A 14,690-nucleotide genomic window follows, 5' to 3' on the forward strand; every position below is an offset into this window, starting at 1 on the left:
GTGTTTAAACTGGAAACCGATTCTGAGGAAAAATATTGATACAAAGTCCCACCCTGCAAGTTGACTTCCTAGGTCTGTTACATAAACATCAACCCCGTTTTCAAAACTGATAAACTGCAATTTCAAGGTCAAAATATTCAAAAATGGCACTGACTGGTAATTTTTAAATGACACTGGAACAAGGCAATAAATTCAGATTTTCATCAGAGGGGTACTCAGAGTAAAGATCTCAGAAATTAAAATATCCCAAGGAGGAGACAATGAGAGAAGGGAGGCCATTTTGAAAGCAGCTCTAATCAATATTTTCACAGCAACAATGGATCAAATGAGAATGTGTGATGGTGTTACAACTTTGATTCAGCGGGTAGCAACAATGAAAGAGGGAAAAAAATGGAATAAACCAAACATTCTGGTGGTGGTGGGGGGTGTCTATTTGATGACAGAGGGACAGAGAGCTGAAGGAAGAGCAGGAAGTGCCACTGATTGGCCAGCAGCTGACTGATGATTGGAGTTCCTGAAGCACACAATAATGGTGGTGTTCCCACCTGCAGCAGGAAGCAGTTTTGAGGAAAAAAGTACCAATAAACTCACGGCTGGTTGCATTTCTCACACCTAATCACAGAGAGGTAAAGGTAGTGACTAGCTGGGGAAAAGTGTAGAGAATGTAGCAAGAGTCAGATGTTTCTGGATGAAAAGTGAACACTGGAGTTATTGAAACAAACATGACACCAAATGAACGCTAATGTTGCCCCAAGACTGCATGATGTGAAGGTAAGGAACAGTTTGCTAACATACGTGCTTGATCATGTTTTCCAAGTGACGTTAAGTTTTTATTTTTTAAATTTTATTTAACCGGATAAAAGACCCATTGAGATCGAGACCTTTCACAAGGGTGACCTGGCAGAGTGAGAGGCAGCAGCAAATGTCAAAGTAAACAAAAACAGACAGACGACAACAACAAACATTAAAATATTAAATACAAGCCATTTGATACATGCCTGTTAAGTCTCCACTACATTATAGTGCTGACATTTTAAAAACTGCCATACCAACCAGTTTCACAAGGTGATAGAAGAACGTCCATTCATTTCTCTAAATTTCTTCCAAAAATACTTTTTAGTCATTGGGGCTTCATGCTATTTTTCTAACAGCAAGTTAAAATTGCTACAATTTAGACAAACTAAGTAAGTCCCACTTTACATTAGAGCTTCCAGGATTTCACTGAAATCTGGTTTTATTTCCTGGACAGAAATATATTGCCGTAGTCAGCCTCAATCTTCCTTCTGCAAACACACTGAAGCTCATTATGTGGGGAAAAAAAAAAAAAAAGAAGTAAGAGTCGTTTGAAAACAAGTAGAAATACCTCCACCTTCCTGCTTTAAAGGCCACTAGGAGTTAGCGAGAAAGATGCAGTAATACCAGAACAGCTTAGGCTAACACACATGCACACAGTGTCCTTTCCTGAGGCTCTTTGGCTCTCGGGGGGTGGGGGGGCAGCTGTGTGGATCATCTCTGTGGCATGAGGTGTCAGAGGGCAGACAGAGCCCAGCTGATGTCCCAGCGAACCATATGATCCAGATGAAGACGCAGACCACAGCAGATTACACAGACCAAGAAATACCACCGCCGTGTCTTTCATACAGCTTTTGGCAGCTGTGATAGGGAAAAAAAAAAAAACTGAAGCAGAGAACTGAGGGAGACTGGATGACGGAGGAGTAATTATCTGACAGAGTTTAAACGGAGAAAGCATGAGGGCAAAGAAAACAAGGTAAAGAGACATGCTGAAGAGGCCAAGAAGTACACAAAGAAAGTTTCAGCAAGAGGAAGATTGCAAAACCGAAAGAAACCATAGAAGGCGAGGAGGACAGATGGGAAGAGCAAAAGAGCTGCAGCAAGACTGGAGATGGAGGCAGAAAATGAGGCTGAAAGCAAAAGGTCACCAATTGCTCCAGATTGCAGCGGGCCCTTTGCAATGCCGGGATATTGATTGATCTAAAATGGACTGCAGTCTTCACACACACACACACACACTGCACTGTATGCATGAACAATGGATTTGTTCCTTCATTACAGTAAAAATCTGATATCAGCCAGCATTCGATAGAAAGGACACCATTAATTATTCATTACGGTGGACTGATCAATACTATACAAGTTGTCAATGGGATTGCCTTAAAGGTATAAACAGTTAAGGTAATTTCCTCTACTTAATAAAATGTTTTTTTATTTGTGCATTCTGATGGCATGCAAATTTTTTATTTATTTTTTTTTAAAATCACTAGCTCGAGGAAACTGAGCATCTGATTCAGTCTCTGACCTAAACTGATTCTAGTGCAATGCTTTTAAAGGCAACGGCTATATTTCACAGAATTGTTAAGCAGATTAATTTAATTTTTTTTATAAAGATGCAATCCACACATTTAAACATTGTTCTGCTGTCAGAAGCTGCACACCACAACAGAGCAGCCGTGTTGCACGTCAAACCTCAATATCTCACCGCATATTTGTCGTCTGCTTCGTCAATTCTAACTAAAAAATACAGGCAAAAAATAATAATTTAAAAAACACCAAAGAAGGACGGTTCTTTTGTGACAACCCTGCTCATTTTCCAGTTATACAAAGAGTGGAAAAGTAAAGAAAAAACAAAAACAAACCAGCAGCTGCTTAAACGCCAGAATATCTCAAAAATTCACCCAAAAATATTTGTGCAGATAAAACTACAAACTGATGCCACACACATTTTTGTTTCTTCAATCGTAAGCTCCAGTTCAAACACAGGGTCTTCTCAGGTAGGAGGTTATAGTGTGAAGAAGGTGATTTCTAAATTCATGGAATGTAGATTAGGCTTTCGGTCCATCAAGAGAGATGACTATCATCCCTAGGAAATTGTGTTGACTGTGCTCCAAATGGCTCCACGAGTTTAACCTATAAACAACCTCATATACCTACAAGAAAATAATCCTGCCTTCTGGTGTCCTCGTGTGGTGAAGGACTGTGTGTCTTATATTTTGGGAAGGATTGGTTTACTTGATGTGAAAATGCTATACTGAAGAAAAAAATTAGATGGATAGTCTGAAGGACAAATGCACAAATTAAAACGTGGTTCTGATTGAAGGTTTAATCATTTTGTAATTAAGGCGCAAAATTACGCGAGAGAAGGAAAACCGTATACGTAGGAAGAATTTATTAAATACTAGCTCTCTTGGTATTCAGCTGATCAGATAAGAAACATATGCAGCATAAATGTATATTTTCACAGAGCCAGAAGCACAGCTGGTGCCGCAATCAGAACAACTTTCAGTTTGCCCATTTCATTCATTTATGACATTAAACCTTGAGTTGAATCTTGTGTTTAGTGCTAATTAGCAGACACTACCATGCTTAGAAGCACTGCAGAAGTTAGCATGCCTTGTTTGAAGCTTTAAAACATTTAATAATTCATTGTTTTTCCGTCAAAAAATGAAATTAACTGAAATTGAGCCCTGAACATCTTAAGTAAACAGATGAATTAGCTTTTCTGCTTCAGAGAGGTAAACAGTGAATAATCTAGTCAATCAAATCAAGAAGTAAAAAGACCAAATATGCTGCTTTTTCCTGTTCATCATCAATATAAGTGGGATACTTGTGGTTTGGACTGATGGTGGGGCAAATTTTTTTTTTTTTTAATTTGAGCTCAGACGTTGTGATAAGCATTTTTAAATCTACTTTCAACATCATTATTTCATTACGTATTCTATTTAGCAGACTAAAGATCTGGAATAATCTCACTACAGCTCTTGTATTTCAGTGCAAAATGGATAAATTCCAAGAAACTGCATGAACATGAGCAGAAAATGTTCCCAGTGTCAGCAGAACGTTGAAATCATATATTTTACAAACATATTGGTCTGACCCTAGAGAATGCGGCACAACACTTACACACAAAAAGTTCCATTTCCATTCTCACTCGATTCTCACTGTGAGCACCAAGGAATGAAAGAAGCCTGCAAACACCTTGAATGTGCGCGTGAGGTGCTGTGGGTTTTTTCATATTTTATTCATGTGTAATAGACACGTCAAGTCACACACTAAGGGCCTCAGCCACATTTTTAGACAGTAGCCAGGGGACACAAACACACACATACACACCGAGAATGTCAGTAATAGAATACAAATTGGTACTCATAGAAAGAGAAAAAGACACGAGACGGATTGAGATAATTACAGTCTAAGTGAGGGGAGATGTGTGTGTTCAACGTGCGTTCACGTCGGTGTAAGACTCGGCAGGAGGTCCGAGCGCCCGCTGCACTGTATGTAAACATGCCTTTGCTCATCTCCAGCTTATTACAGAAATGGAAGAAATGATGAGCTATTGATCAGTGTCACAATATCTTTCGTTGAGGTGTGTGCGCATGTGTGACTGCAGCTGAGCGAAAGGGAGAGTAATGGCAAGAAAAATAGAAGCAGACGTGTCATAATAAGCAGGCAGGATGTGCAGACGGTTGCATTTCTTTGGACGCTTCGTTGTGAGGGTGTGTTTGTGTGTGTGGTCTAAGGGCTCAGGTGGGGGGGGGGTCAATGTGACAGATGACCTCAGATTCTTATTTCCTAGCCAATGGAAGTGAAAATAAATAAATAAATCAGTCTCTTCGTCAGACTGTGCTGGCTGTTAGAAATAAACTGCAGCTGTGATTTTCTGGTCAGTTAATACTGATAATAATCTGCCCTTTACCCCCTAAACTGGACTTCAAACCATTACGGTGTAATCAGTTTTCTTCTGTCTGTGTGACAGAGAGTGTGGAGAAAGGAATTGGATGCTACTAACAATATTTCACTTTATAAAGACACCAAATATGAGAGAATAAACATCAAGAGAAATTGTCTGCAGGCTCTGAACAGCTGTTTGAGAACAAATAATAATTACAATTCTAAACAAACACACAGAAGGTGTGTTTCTGTAACAACAAGCAACGACTCAACTGGGCATGCCATTTCCCTTAGCATCAGTCTGATACTGCCCTCTATGGTCAAAATGGAAGAATTGCATGCAACAAATAAAGCAAGGAACATTCCCTTGCACACATAATGAACCACAGCACATCTGGACCCTTTGTGGTGTGATAAAACTTCTAATGTATGAGAACTGCTTTTATATCTGCAGGTTCAAAGATCACACAAAAGGATTTAGCTGTTTTTGTACGTTTATTTTAGATGCATTATCTGTATTAGCTAGAGCTGCATTACAGCAACTTTAATGTGTTGGTTTTATAAAAATGTCTAGCTTTGAGTTTCTAAATTATTGTGAAAATTTCTGGAACACACAATTATTTTATTGCAGTACCATCTAAACTAATTTCACTAAAGAGAGACCAAAGAGCAGGGCTGCCCCAATGACATTTTTTTCTAAAGATTAGGTGATTAAACATATTTAATTTTATTTTTGGCAAACTCTATGCCACTGTATAATGCAGCAGGCTTCACATACTTAAGCGGACAACTGTGGTGATAAACCGAAGACTCAATTATTAAAAAAAGGATTAAAAAGAGGTTTTGTTATATAAATCAGTAGCACAACTTTGAAAGAAACACATTTTAATAATGTAAATAAATTCTGTTTGTATGTTAAACATAGTGCAAAATAGACAGTGGATATCTTACAGACAGACCAGTTAATGCAAATCTTTCCTTATTGTGTAATTCTTCACTGACTTTTGTAGCTTTTAATTCTATGAAAGTACATTCATAACCATGTTTTTAATTTAACTCTATAGTGAGTCTGTCAGACAGCATCGTGGTTGTAAAATCAGGATCTTAGCAGGGAAGAGCAGCAGCGTGGAAGTGACTGCTGGCTGACATGTTTCAGTCACCATTTCATACACATTCCATAGTCTGACTAAGGAAACAGAAACAGTCAATGAAATCAGCTTCACTGGGAATTAAAACACAGTATATGCGAGTTTACTGAGTAGGACACTGGCAAATTAGATGTAAAGTGGCTCCACGCTTAATATCTGTGTGTGTTTGCTTCAGGAGGTTGTGTAAAACACCGTACTGCTGTGGTAAGCCATCCAAACTCTGCATTGTGTACAAACCATCATTTTGTTCTGTGATAATTTACACCCAACAGACTTTGAATCTACTGCTGCTGCCTTTCCTAAAACAGTAGTACTGACTGCAGCTGACCAGTGATTGAACATAGAAATGACTGATGTGACGACGCAGGAACTATGAAGTAGTACTGAAGAAAAACACTTGCTATACTGAATTATTACAGAAATATTGACGTCAGTTATTATGCAGAGGAATTGCAGCTGTTCAACCAAAGAGACATGGTGAAATTTCTTGTTTTAACCTGTGGTTAAAAATCCAAAGACAAGTGAAAAATGGTAAATGCAGAAAATGCTCACATTCAAGAGACTGAAACGAGTGAAATTTAGACAATTCTGCTTGTTGAAGGAACTCAACAATTGAGTGATTATCTGAACTCTTGAACCTTCTTTTTTGCAAAGAATCACTTTCTTTACTTTTTTACTGAAACATTTAACTTTTGGCTCTCAGTGCAGCTTCCTGTCTTTGCTGGACAGTATGTCATATTACAAGGAGAAACTGAGCACAGCAGCAGACCCAGAAGAGAAAGTAACCCATGAATTATTTCAAAAACATCAAGCCTCTGTCATAACAAAGCAAAGTACCTTGCTGATTCGAGTCAGGGTGCCGTTGGGTCGATCTGGGCGCTCCTCGTCAGACAGCCGCCCGCTGCCAAAGCTGTCCATGGAGTGGGAGGAGATGGTGTGGCAGAGCTCCTCAAAGGAGTAGTCTCTATCACGGCACTTTTTAATCTCGTGGAGCAGTTTGGACAGCTCGCTTGTCACAGCGTCATCTGGGGAGAATGAGGAGGAGGGAGAGGGGGTATAAAGAAATATCAAACATCCCTCATAGTTTCACCAGATCCTATCACAACTTGTACAAAAGTGATGAAATAGCCTTTTATAACTGATGAAATCAAGCGGCCATTCATCAAAAATTACCATAAAATGCACGTTTTGATTTTTTGACTGTTAGCAGAATGTAGAGTACAGATGAAGCTACAAAAAAATTGGGCTCATTTATTCAGTCTCTCTTAAACATTTGTCAAAAAGCAGAGACAGAACTAATGGCTGCAAAACTCCTTCTCCGTCTCCCTCTTGCAATACTGATGTGTCGCATTTAGGCCAGTGTCGCAGACCAAACTGTGCTAATCACGTTCTCTCGCCTCCCTCCAAGAGTCTCTGAGGTAATCAAGGTAATTATGGTATCTGCTGACAGTCATTGAGAGGAGAGTGGATCAGCAGGAAGCAGCTTGTTGCAAGATCATATTCATTACACAGGGGGCAGTGCTGTACAGGATAAACGCAGGGCGTATGGCGTGGCAGTACATGTAATTCTCCACTGAAGGAGCTGCTCTCCATGGATGGCCTAATATAGCATTGTTTACACATGTTATAATAAGTAAACAATACTTCAAATCAAGTTCAGAGGGACATTTTTAGTGAAAACACAAAAATGTACAAAACTGCACTTGCATTTTTTTGGGTGAAAGGAAGCTGCTGAGTTACATGATATTTCCTTCACTTAGATGAATTAATTTTTTAAGCAGATTCCTTTTGAGATGTTGAGGCACATTTTTAAATGTGCATTAAAGTTCATGCAAAATGTATTTTTTTCAGTATGGGGTCTTATTTCAGAACTCTACTGCAGGTTTCTGTCTGATTTTAGTTTTTTTCCATGAGGGTTGAATCATTTCTGGTCAGGAAACCCTCAAATGTGTCTTTAGTCACCTGGAATCCAAATATAAAGCAGTTTTTGTGCTTGTTACATGAGTGTATGTGTACTCACTCTTGTGTCTGAGGGACGGGGAGGCAGCAGGTGAAGAGACAGAAGTTCGAGGTGCAGGGACTGGACACTTGCGGACAGGCTCTTCTATGATACTCCGCCTCTCCATCTCGTCCATCATGTAGTCTAAAGAGACACAAATATAAGAAGATGACAGTAAGAAAAGGTGAAAGACAAGGAGGATTGAGGGCATAAATGGATGTATGTTGTGGGAAATGGACAGAACGAGGAGAAATGCAGAGATGGCAAGAGGAGTTTTAAAGAGAACGTGATGGAGGAGGAAGGGCAGCACAGGAGAAGCATCTCAGAGGCGTTTTACCAGATCAATAGAATAGCACGGCCATCAGCATGGTAAACAGCTTGTGCTGCATTCAATTCGCACTTCTCCCTGCACCGCAAATTCACTTCACGGCTCCTACTAATAAAGCACTCTGCTGTTCATAAAAGCAAAAGAGAGAGCATTATGTGGGAAAAGAAACACAGAAAGAGGAAGAGGAGGAGAGAAAGCAGGTTCAGGTGTGGGGGCAGAAACTAAGCACAAGACTGGATAATAAACTTGCATAAGTGATGCATTAGCAGCCAAAAAGCACCCAAACATGCTTACACAGTCAAATTAGGAGTTCTAATGAGAAAGCCTGTTCATGTCAGCAAAGTGTAGGTGTGTATTACTATGAGTACTGGCATGCACCTCAATAATTATCAGTCATATTTGCATACATTTGTAATGAGTGTTATAATTCGTATGAGACTCCAAAAAGGAAATATTAAAATGCTTTGACAGATTTTTTCCGTTTTATCCGTTGATTCCCTGTGAACTGCAAAGACATACCCCACGTTACAGCTAAACTACTGTACAGCATCGTAGCACACAACCAGTTGCTTCTGGGCAGTGAAAGTGAACTCTTAATTTGAACAGTAGGATGAATTGTGCGTTGCAAATCAAATGAGAATCTATTCATAACGAGGTGCCTGTGGCATCCAGAAAGCCTCTCAGCTGGTACAATTGAGTAAATGACAGGTCTTTTGCTCTTTGTGTGTTCGTGTGTGTCCTTCTCCATCTCCTCTCCAACAGGAAATGGCATGCAGCTGATCTTTTCACCAAGTCACAGCTGTGTCCTCTCTCTCCCTCTTTCCTTCTTTCTCTCACACAAATTCAGTCTCCCATTTATGCCCTAGTCCAGATTTCTGTTTCCATCTCTGGTTCAGTGAGACCAGATTTTGGAGGCCACTATTATACATCCCCAGCGGGTATCTACTACGATGTGGATTTGTGACATTTAAAATGCGAAAAGGTCTTTTTAGTTGCACAGCTCGGGATGTGAACAGCAGAATTTAGAGGATGCTTAATTAAGTCTAGACAGCAGGATTAACATCTTCAACCCCACTGATCCACCTGATGACTCACTCTACAGTCCTGTGTGTCCACGCTTGAGTCCAGCTCATGGAACTTCTGTTTAAATTTAAATGGACTCCCAAAAACTTACAAAGATACCAAATATATAAAGCTGAGTTGTGGGGAAAGGTGTGATGACCATCTACTTGAAATAATACTGCTATAAATGTGATTCAGTATCTGGCTTTCATCCATCATGGAGCTTTAATAAAGAAACTAATACAAAATACACCAACAATATTAAATCTACTGACAGGTAAAATTAATCTTGAATATCTCTTTAGAATGCATCGTTCTGCTGAGAATCCTTGGCTCCAGGCATTCATGTGGATGTTACTTTGATACTTTGCAACCCAATGGAGAAAGCAAACAGCAGATGTGTATGCAGTTTTTTCCCCCCCCCAACTACAATACGTATGGGTCACACTGGCCCTCATGTCAAACACAGAAAAACAAAGGGGGGCTCTAGAGGCCGTTTCTTTTTTTCATTTTAGCAGAATCTAGCAGTTAGAGCTGCAATTGTTCCAGCGGTGGAGAGTGGGCAGTCATAGCATGGGATCTTTACAAAATTTGGACATTGTTACTGTTTGGTCTCACTTGATGGAAAGCATTTACAAATCAAAGAACCAGAGTCCAGCAGTGATCACTTAATTTACATCTGCTACTGAGGAATTACAAAGGTGTGGATGTTTGTACAGTCCCTCCTCACAACAAAGTCTTTTAAACATTTGTTGTCCTGGGTCACATGCAGTGAGGACAGTCCCTCACAGACTAATATGGATAACAAAATGTATGTCATGTGTACACACAAATGCAGAAAGCTTGAATGTGCTTAAGCATTGTGCAGACCAAATACACCCCTCTATGTAAATGCTGCTTTCCAACCCCAGCAGCTTCCCCAGCAGGACAATGCACCTAATCACACCAGAAAGAGTCCTCAGGAACGGCTCAAGGAACACGACAAAGAGTGCAAGGCGTTGACTCTGCCTTTAAATCTTGAAAAAAGCCAGATCCACAGAAGCCTCACCACAAGACTCACAGGACCTAAAGAATCTGCTGCCAACATTCTGCTTTCAAACACCACAGAGACACCCCCAGAGACCTTAGGTAACGTGTTAGGAAGCATTTAACACATATGGACCAATGTTACCATTCATTTGGAAACAGGTTCCTGGCCACCTAAAGAATTAAATGAATTAATTTTAAATTGAGACTATTCATTTTACATTTACCCATTCAGGTCTCCTCATATCTCCACTGGTTGTTCAGCTGCTAAATGCTCCACAACATTCGCCAGCTTGCTGCTAACTTTGTCCGTCTGCTGGTTGATGAGAGCCATAAAACTGAACCACAACATGCAGGAATCCTTCACAGAGCAGAGAGAAAAATCAAGAGACAGCACTCGGTAGGTTATTCACTGATAGCAAACCAGTTTCCCTTCACACACCATCACTTGATCTTTTCATAACAAAAATATTGCTTTGAGTAGCTTAAAACTATGCAAGGCGTAATAAAGGGAGGAAACTACTAAAACACAGGACGCATGCACATAATTGTCCTCTTCTATGTTATCTGTATATCTTTTTTTGTATTGATTTTTGTAGCACTAAATATGAAATGACAGGCTAAAATGATCGATTACATCTAAATTGCTCTGCCCTTTGCATCACACTGTTTTGCCTGGTTTAATGTCAGTTTTATGTCTGTTATTTTCTAACTGTGGCCAATTTGTTACATTCCTGAGACTCATGTCTCCGTTCCCCTTCTATCTCTGCCTCCTAGTTAAGACTGATTTGCGGTTAATTTTGGCTCTGACTTATTCCAGTCATCCCTCTATCCCTCCATTTATGTCTGCCTTTATCTCATTCTCTTTAAATCATCTGTAACTACATGCCTAACATACACCCACAGATTACACAATGACAGATGGAGAAAGCCTCCAAGCCTCAGATTACAGCGTTCAAACTGAACCTCATAATCACCTCAGGACAACACTGTCTTTAGAAGGTGCAACATGGAGAATTTTTGGGTCCCCAGGGACTGCGGCACAAACTCACACTAACAATCACTGGTCACACACAAAACACGCTGCAGTGAGAATGAAAACAAAAACAGGCATTTTAATCGCAGGTGGAGGAGAGTGAAAACACAGGAAATCAGACTTACTTTTCTTTTGAAATGTTTTTGAAATAGCCTGACATCGTGCAGCTATGAATTTGTGACTTTACTGGTTAAATACAGTTAATTAGGTGGTAAAATTTTAAGTAGCATCATGGAAAGAGTCTGGCTGTCTGCTAGCACTCATTATCTTAATATGCACATGTAATTTTAGTCATCTGACAGAAAGATAAAGAATTTGAGAGTATTATTTTTTAAAAAAAAAGCTTCTAATACTAATAATTCTTTTCTCTCTCATGTTCAGTAAACCTTTGGGCTTTGGACTAACAGTTGTGGACAACTGTGGTGTTTTTGTAGCAAAGACAATTTTTCCATTTCTATACACATGATAAACTACAAAAACGTCCTTCCTATTAGTGTAACATGAACTTGAGAAACTTAAGTCTGTTTACTTTGGATTTTATACCACAGTTGGTTTCTAAAATCTTTTGTTTATTTTCTGCACTGTTATTTATGATGTTTTGCATTAGGATATAACCTTCATTTGAGTAGACCACATGAATAGTTTAAACCTCTGAAGTCATGAGTGTCTCTCCAAATATGTTAATAGGCTACTTTAATGCCCAGGGGCCTCATTTATAAAACATTGCGTAGGATTCATACTAAAGTTTGCGTACGCCTATAATACGAAAAGGGCGTATGCCCTTCACCCCTGATTTATAAAACTTTGCGTAAGCACAGCTGCATGCAATTTCTTGATAAATCAGACACCAGCTGGAAGACTGCACAGGTGGATCCACCTCACATTCCGCCCACAACACACCCACATTTTACCATGAATGGTCAATGCAAAGTAACTCATGAATGTATCTGTATATAAATAAGCTGCTGATCCACGGCATTTTACGCAGCGCCGGCCGGCAGTCTTTTCACTGCTGTGCGTCAGGATGAATGAATCATGTGTTGACCCAGGCCACCCTGCCACTAAATTTGTCCGATGTACAAATAATTTGTAAACTGATCGAATGTACATTTTTTCGGTTCACATAGACAAATTCATTTTCACTCGGGGGTTGTGGTGTGAAGCATGTGGGCCTGCGTGCCTGTAGAGGGCTGATTAATGGTTGGACGCTCATCCCATTCGGCCGCATATGGATAAATAAACAAAATTCTTTACTTTTTTTTTTGCCTTTTTACTGTGATAGCTGCAGTGAAGAGTGACAGGAAATGGGGAGAAGAGTAGGGGAAAGACATACATAAAAGTGCCGCGGGCAGGAATCGAAGCCGGGCCACTGAGTCGGAGACCACCCCTGCAAATGGGTATTCTGCTTTCCCCGATGAGCCGTACGGGAGCCGGGTGATTAGTAAACAAAATTATTTAATAAAGATCACCGCACAGGCCCCAGATGTGGACCGGCCCTTCGGTCAAACGACCGAATGAAATAATGTTCAATCCGCCCCTGTTGATATATGAACATAGTTCTGCAAATACAGTTGTCGGCCGAATGACGCACTATATGAACATCTACAACAATGAGGGTTTATGATTATCCGGCTCTATAAGTCTAATATGTGATAACAATAAAGGTTTGAGATCAGTCTGGTTTCAATTCACCACTTCACCCTCCGGCACTGCCGTTCCCTCTGTCTCCAAAACGTGCTTAAGCAAGCATCAAAGCTGGCGCACCGGTGCGCACATTCTCACGCCAAGTTGGTTTTAGAAATCACAACGAACACAGCGTACGCCACTTTCTACGCAAAGTTTGTGATTTACGCCCCGTTTTGTGCGTAAGCAAGCATCAAGAATCAACGTTGGCGAACCGGTGCGCACATTCTCACGCCAAGTTTGTTTTTATAAATCACAACCTTTTCTAGCCCTGTTTTGTGCGTACGCAAGCTTTATAAATGAGGGCCCTGGTCTTCAAGTGTGAATAAGCTCATGTTCATCAAGCACGTCCACAAGCAAAGCACAGTTTCAGTGTTATGAATCTAATCAATGCACATTTGAACAGATTCTGTATATTTGGATGTAAATGGTGCTGTTCAAACTGTTTAACCCAAATATAATATGTAGCAAGGCAGTGGAGTCCAATGTGAGGATCTTGGCCCTGACACATTTTAACAGTAAATAGCGCAACATGTACAAGAACGTAGACAGGGTTCACTGCTGCTGTTTTCTATCACTGTGCAGATTCCTGAATATCTTATCACAAACACTGTAACAAAATATATGCTTAACCAAATCCATGTACAGCATATATCAAACATTCCTCATCATAAAACCTCATTTACCCACGAACATTAAATGCTTCAACAAAACAATCTGCTGCTCCGTTTTTGTCGCAAACTTACAGAGGCCCATTGAAAACCATCTATCAAGATCCAGCTCAGTCAGTAAGACAATGAATGGGAAGAAGACTGTACTGTGGGAATATCAAGGCTAACATCAACAGTCCGCTTGCAGCAACCAAACATATAGCAGCAACCAAACACATACAGAAGCTCCCATTGTTTCCCCATCGAAAATAAACTTCCTGGAAAACAAGATTTCACAGCCAGTGTTAAAGTCTCTACTGTAATCCTATAAAATGTGGGTCAGAACATCTGCACCATTCACCAAATTCCCCCTTAAATGTCACCAACAGCCAAACCACACAAGCCAGAGTGAATAGAAAATACTCATAGCAGAAATCCATCAATTCACAGAATAAACCAGTAAAGTCACGTGTGTTAGAGCTCTAGTGTAGACTGTATTTAAAAGATGTTAATCAATACATTAAATAACCTGTTAAAAAGTGAATATTGTATTGTTATTGGTATGCTGTATTACATTTACTATATATCAGTAGTCCATTTTTTTAACCTGCAATGACCTAATTTCTCATGTTAGACTCATTTAAATCTAAATTAGGAGTGTGCATGTGTCTCTTACCCTGAATAAGAGCAGTGATCTGTTGGGATTTCGGTGCAGGATGTTCTCTCAGGATCTCCAGAGCTGTTCTCCCCTGGATGTCTCTCAGATTGGTGTCAATCCCTGAAACGTGCAGACAAACACGCAAAATAAGCTTCGATGCACATAAACAGCGGGGCGATTGTCAGAACACCCTTTACTTCTCGTCAAATTAGTTGAAGCCTTCCAAAACTTGTACATAAAAAGAAGCTTACTCTTATAGAAACACACGGCTGTACAATGCCAAGTCACAGTTCCAGACAATGGCAAGCACAAGACCACACACAAAGACATGTGCATAAAACAGACAAACTCATTACTGTGCAGATGTCAGTTATCAAAGGATTCTCAGATATTTTCTTTCATCCCTCTAAGTTC

General features: G+C 39.9%; 1 protein-coding gene across 6 annotated transcripts in view; it reads right to left on the reverse strand.

Annotated features, from left to right (window-relative positions):
* anks1b (ankyrin repeat and sterile alpha motif domain containing 1B) overlaps positions 1 to 14,690 on the reverse strand; it is a 291,730-nt gene that overhangs the window by 159,031 nt on the left and 118,009 nt on the right. For all 6 annotated transcript variants that reach the window (XM_051957203.1, XM_051957205.1, XM_051957200.1 and 3 more), the window contains exons 7-9: positions 14,295 to 14,396; positions 7,855 to 7,977; positions 6,672 to 6,859 (exon numbers count right to left, since the gene is read on the reverse strand). In XM_051957203.1, the coding sequence (XP_051813163.1) occupies positions 6,672 to 6,859; positions 7,855 to 7,977; positions 14,295 to 14,396 (413 nt within the window). The remainder of the gene's footprint in view (positions 1 to 6,671; positions 6,860 to 7,854; positions 7,978 to 14,294; positions 14,397 to 14,690) is intronic.

Source organism: Acanthochromis polyacanthus, chromosome 1, assembly GCF_021347895.1.
Source record: "Acanthochromis polyacanthus isolate Apoly-LR-REF ecotype Palm Island chromosome 1, KAUST_Apoly_ChrSc, whole genome shotgun sequence".
Classification (NCBI taxonomy): Eukaryota; Metazoa; Chordata; class Actinopteri; family Pomacentridae; genus Acanthochromis; species Acanthochromis polyacanthus.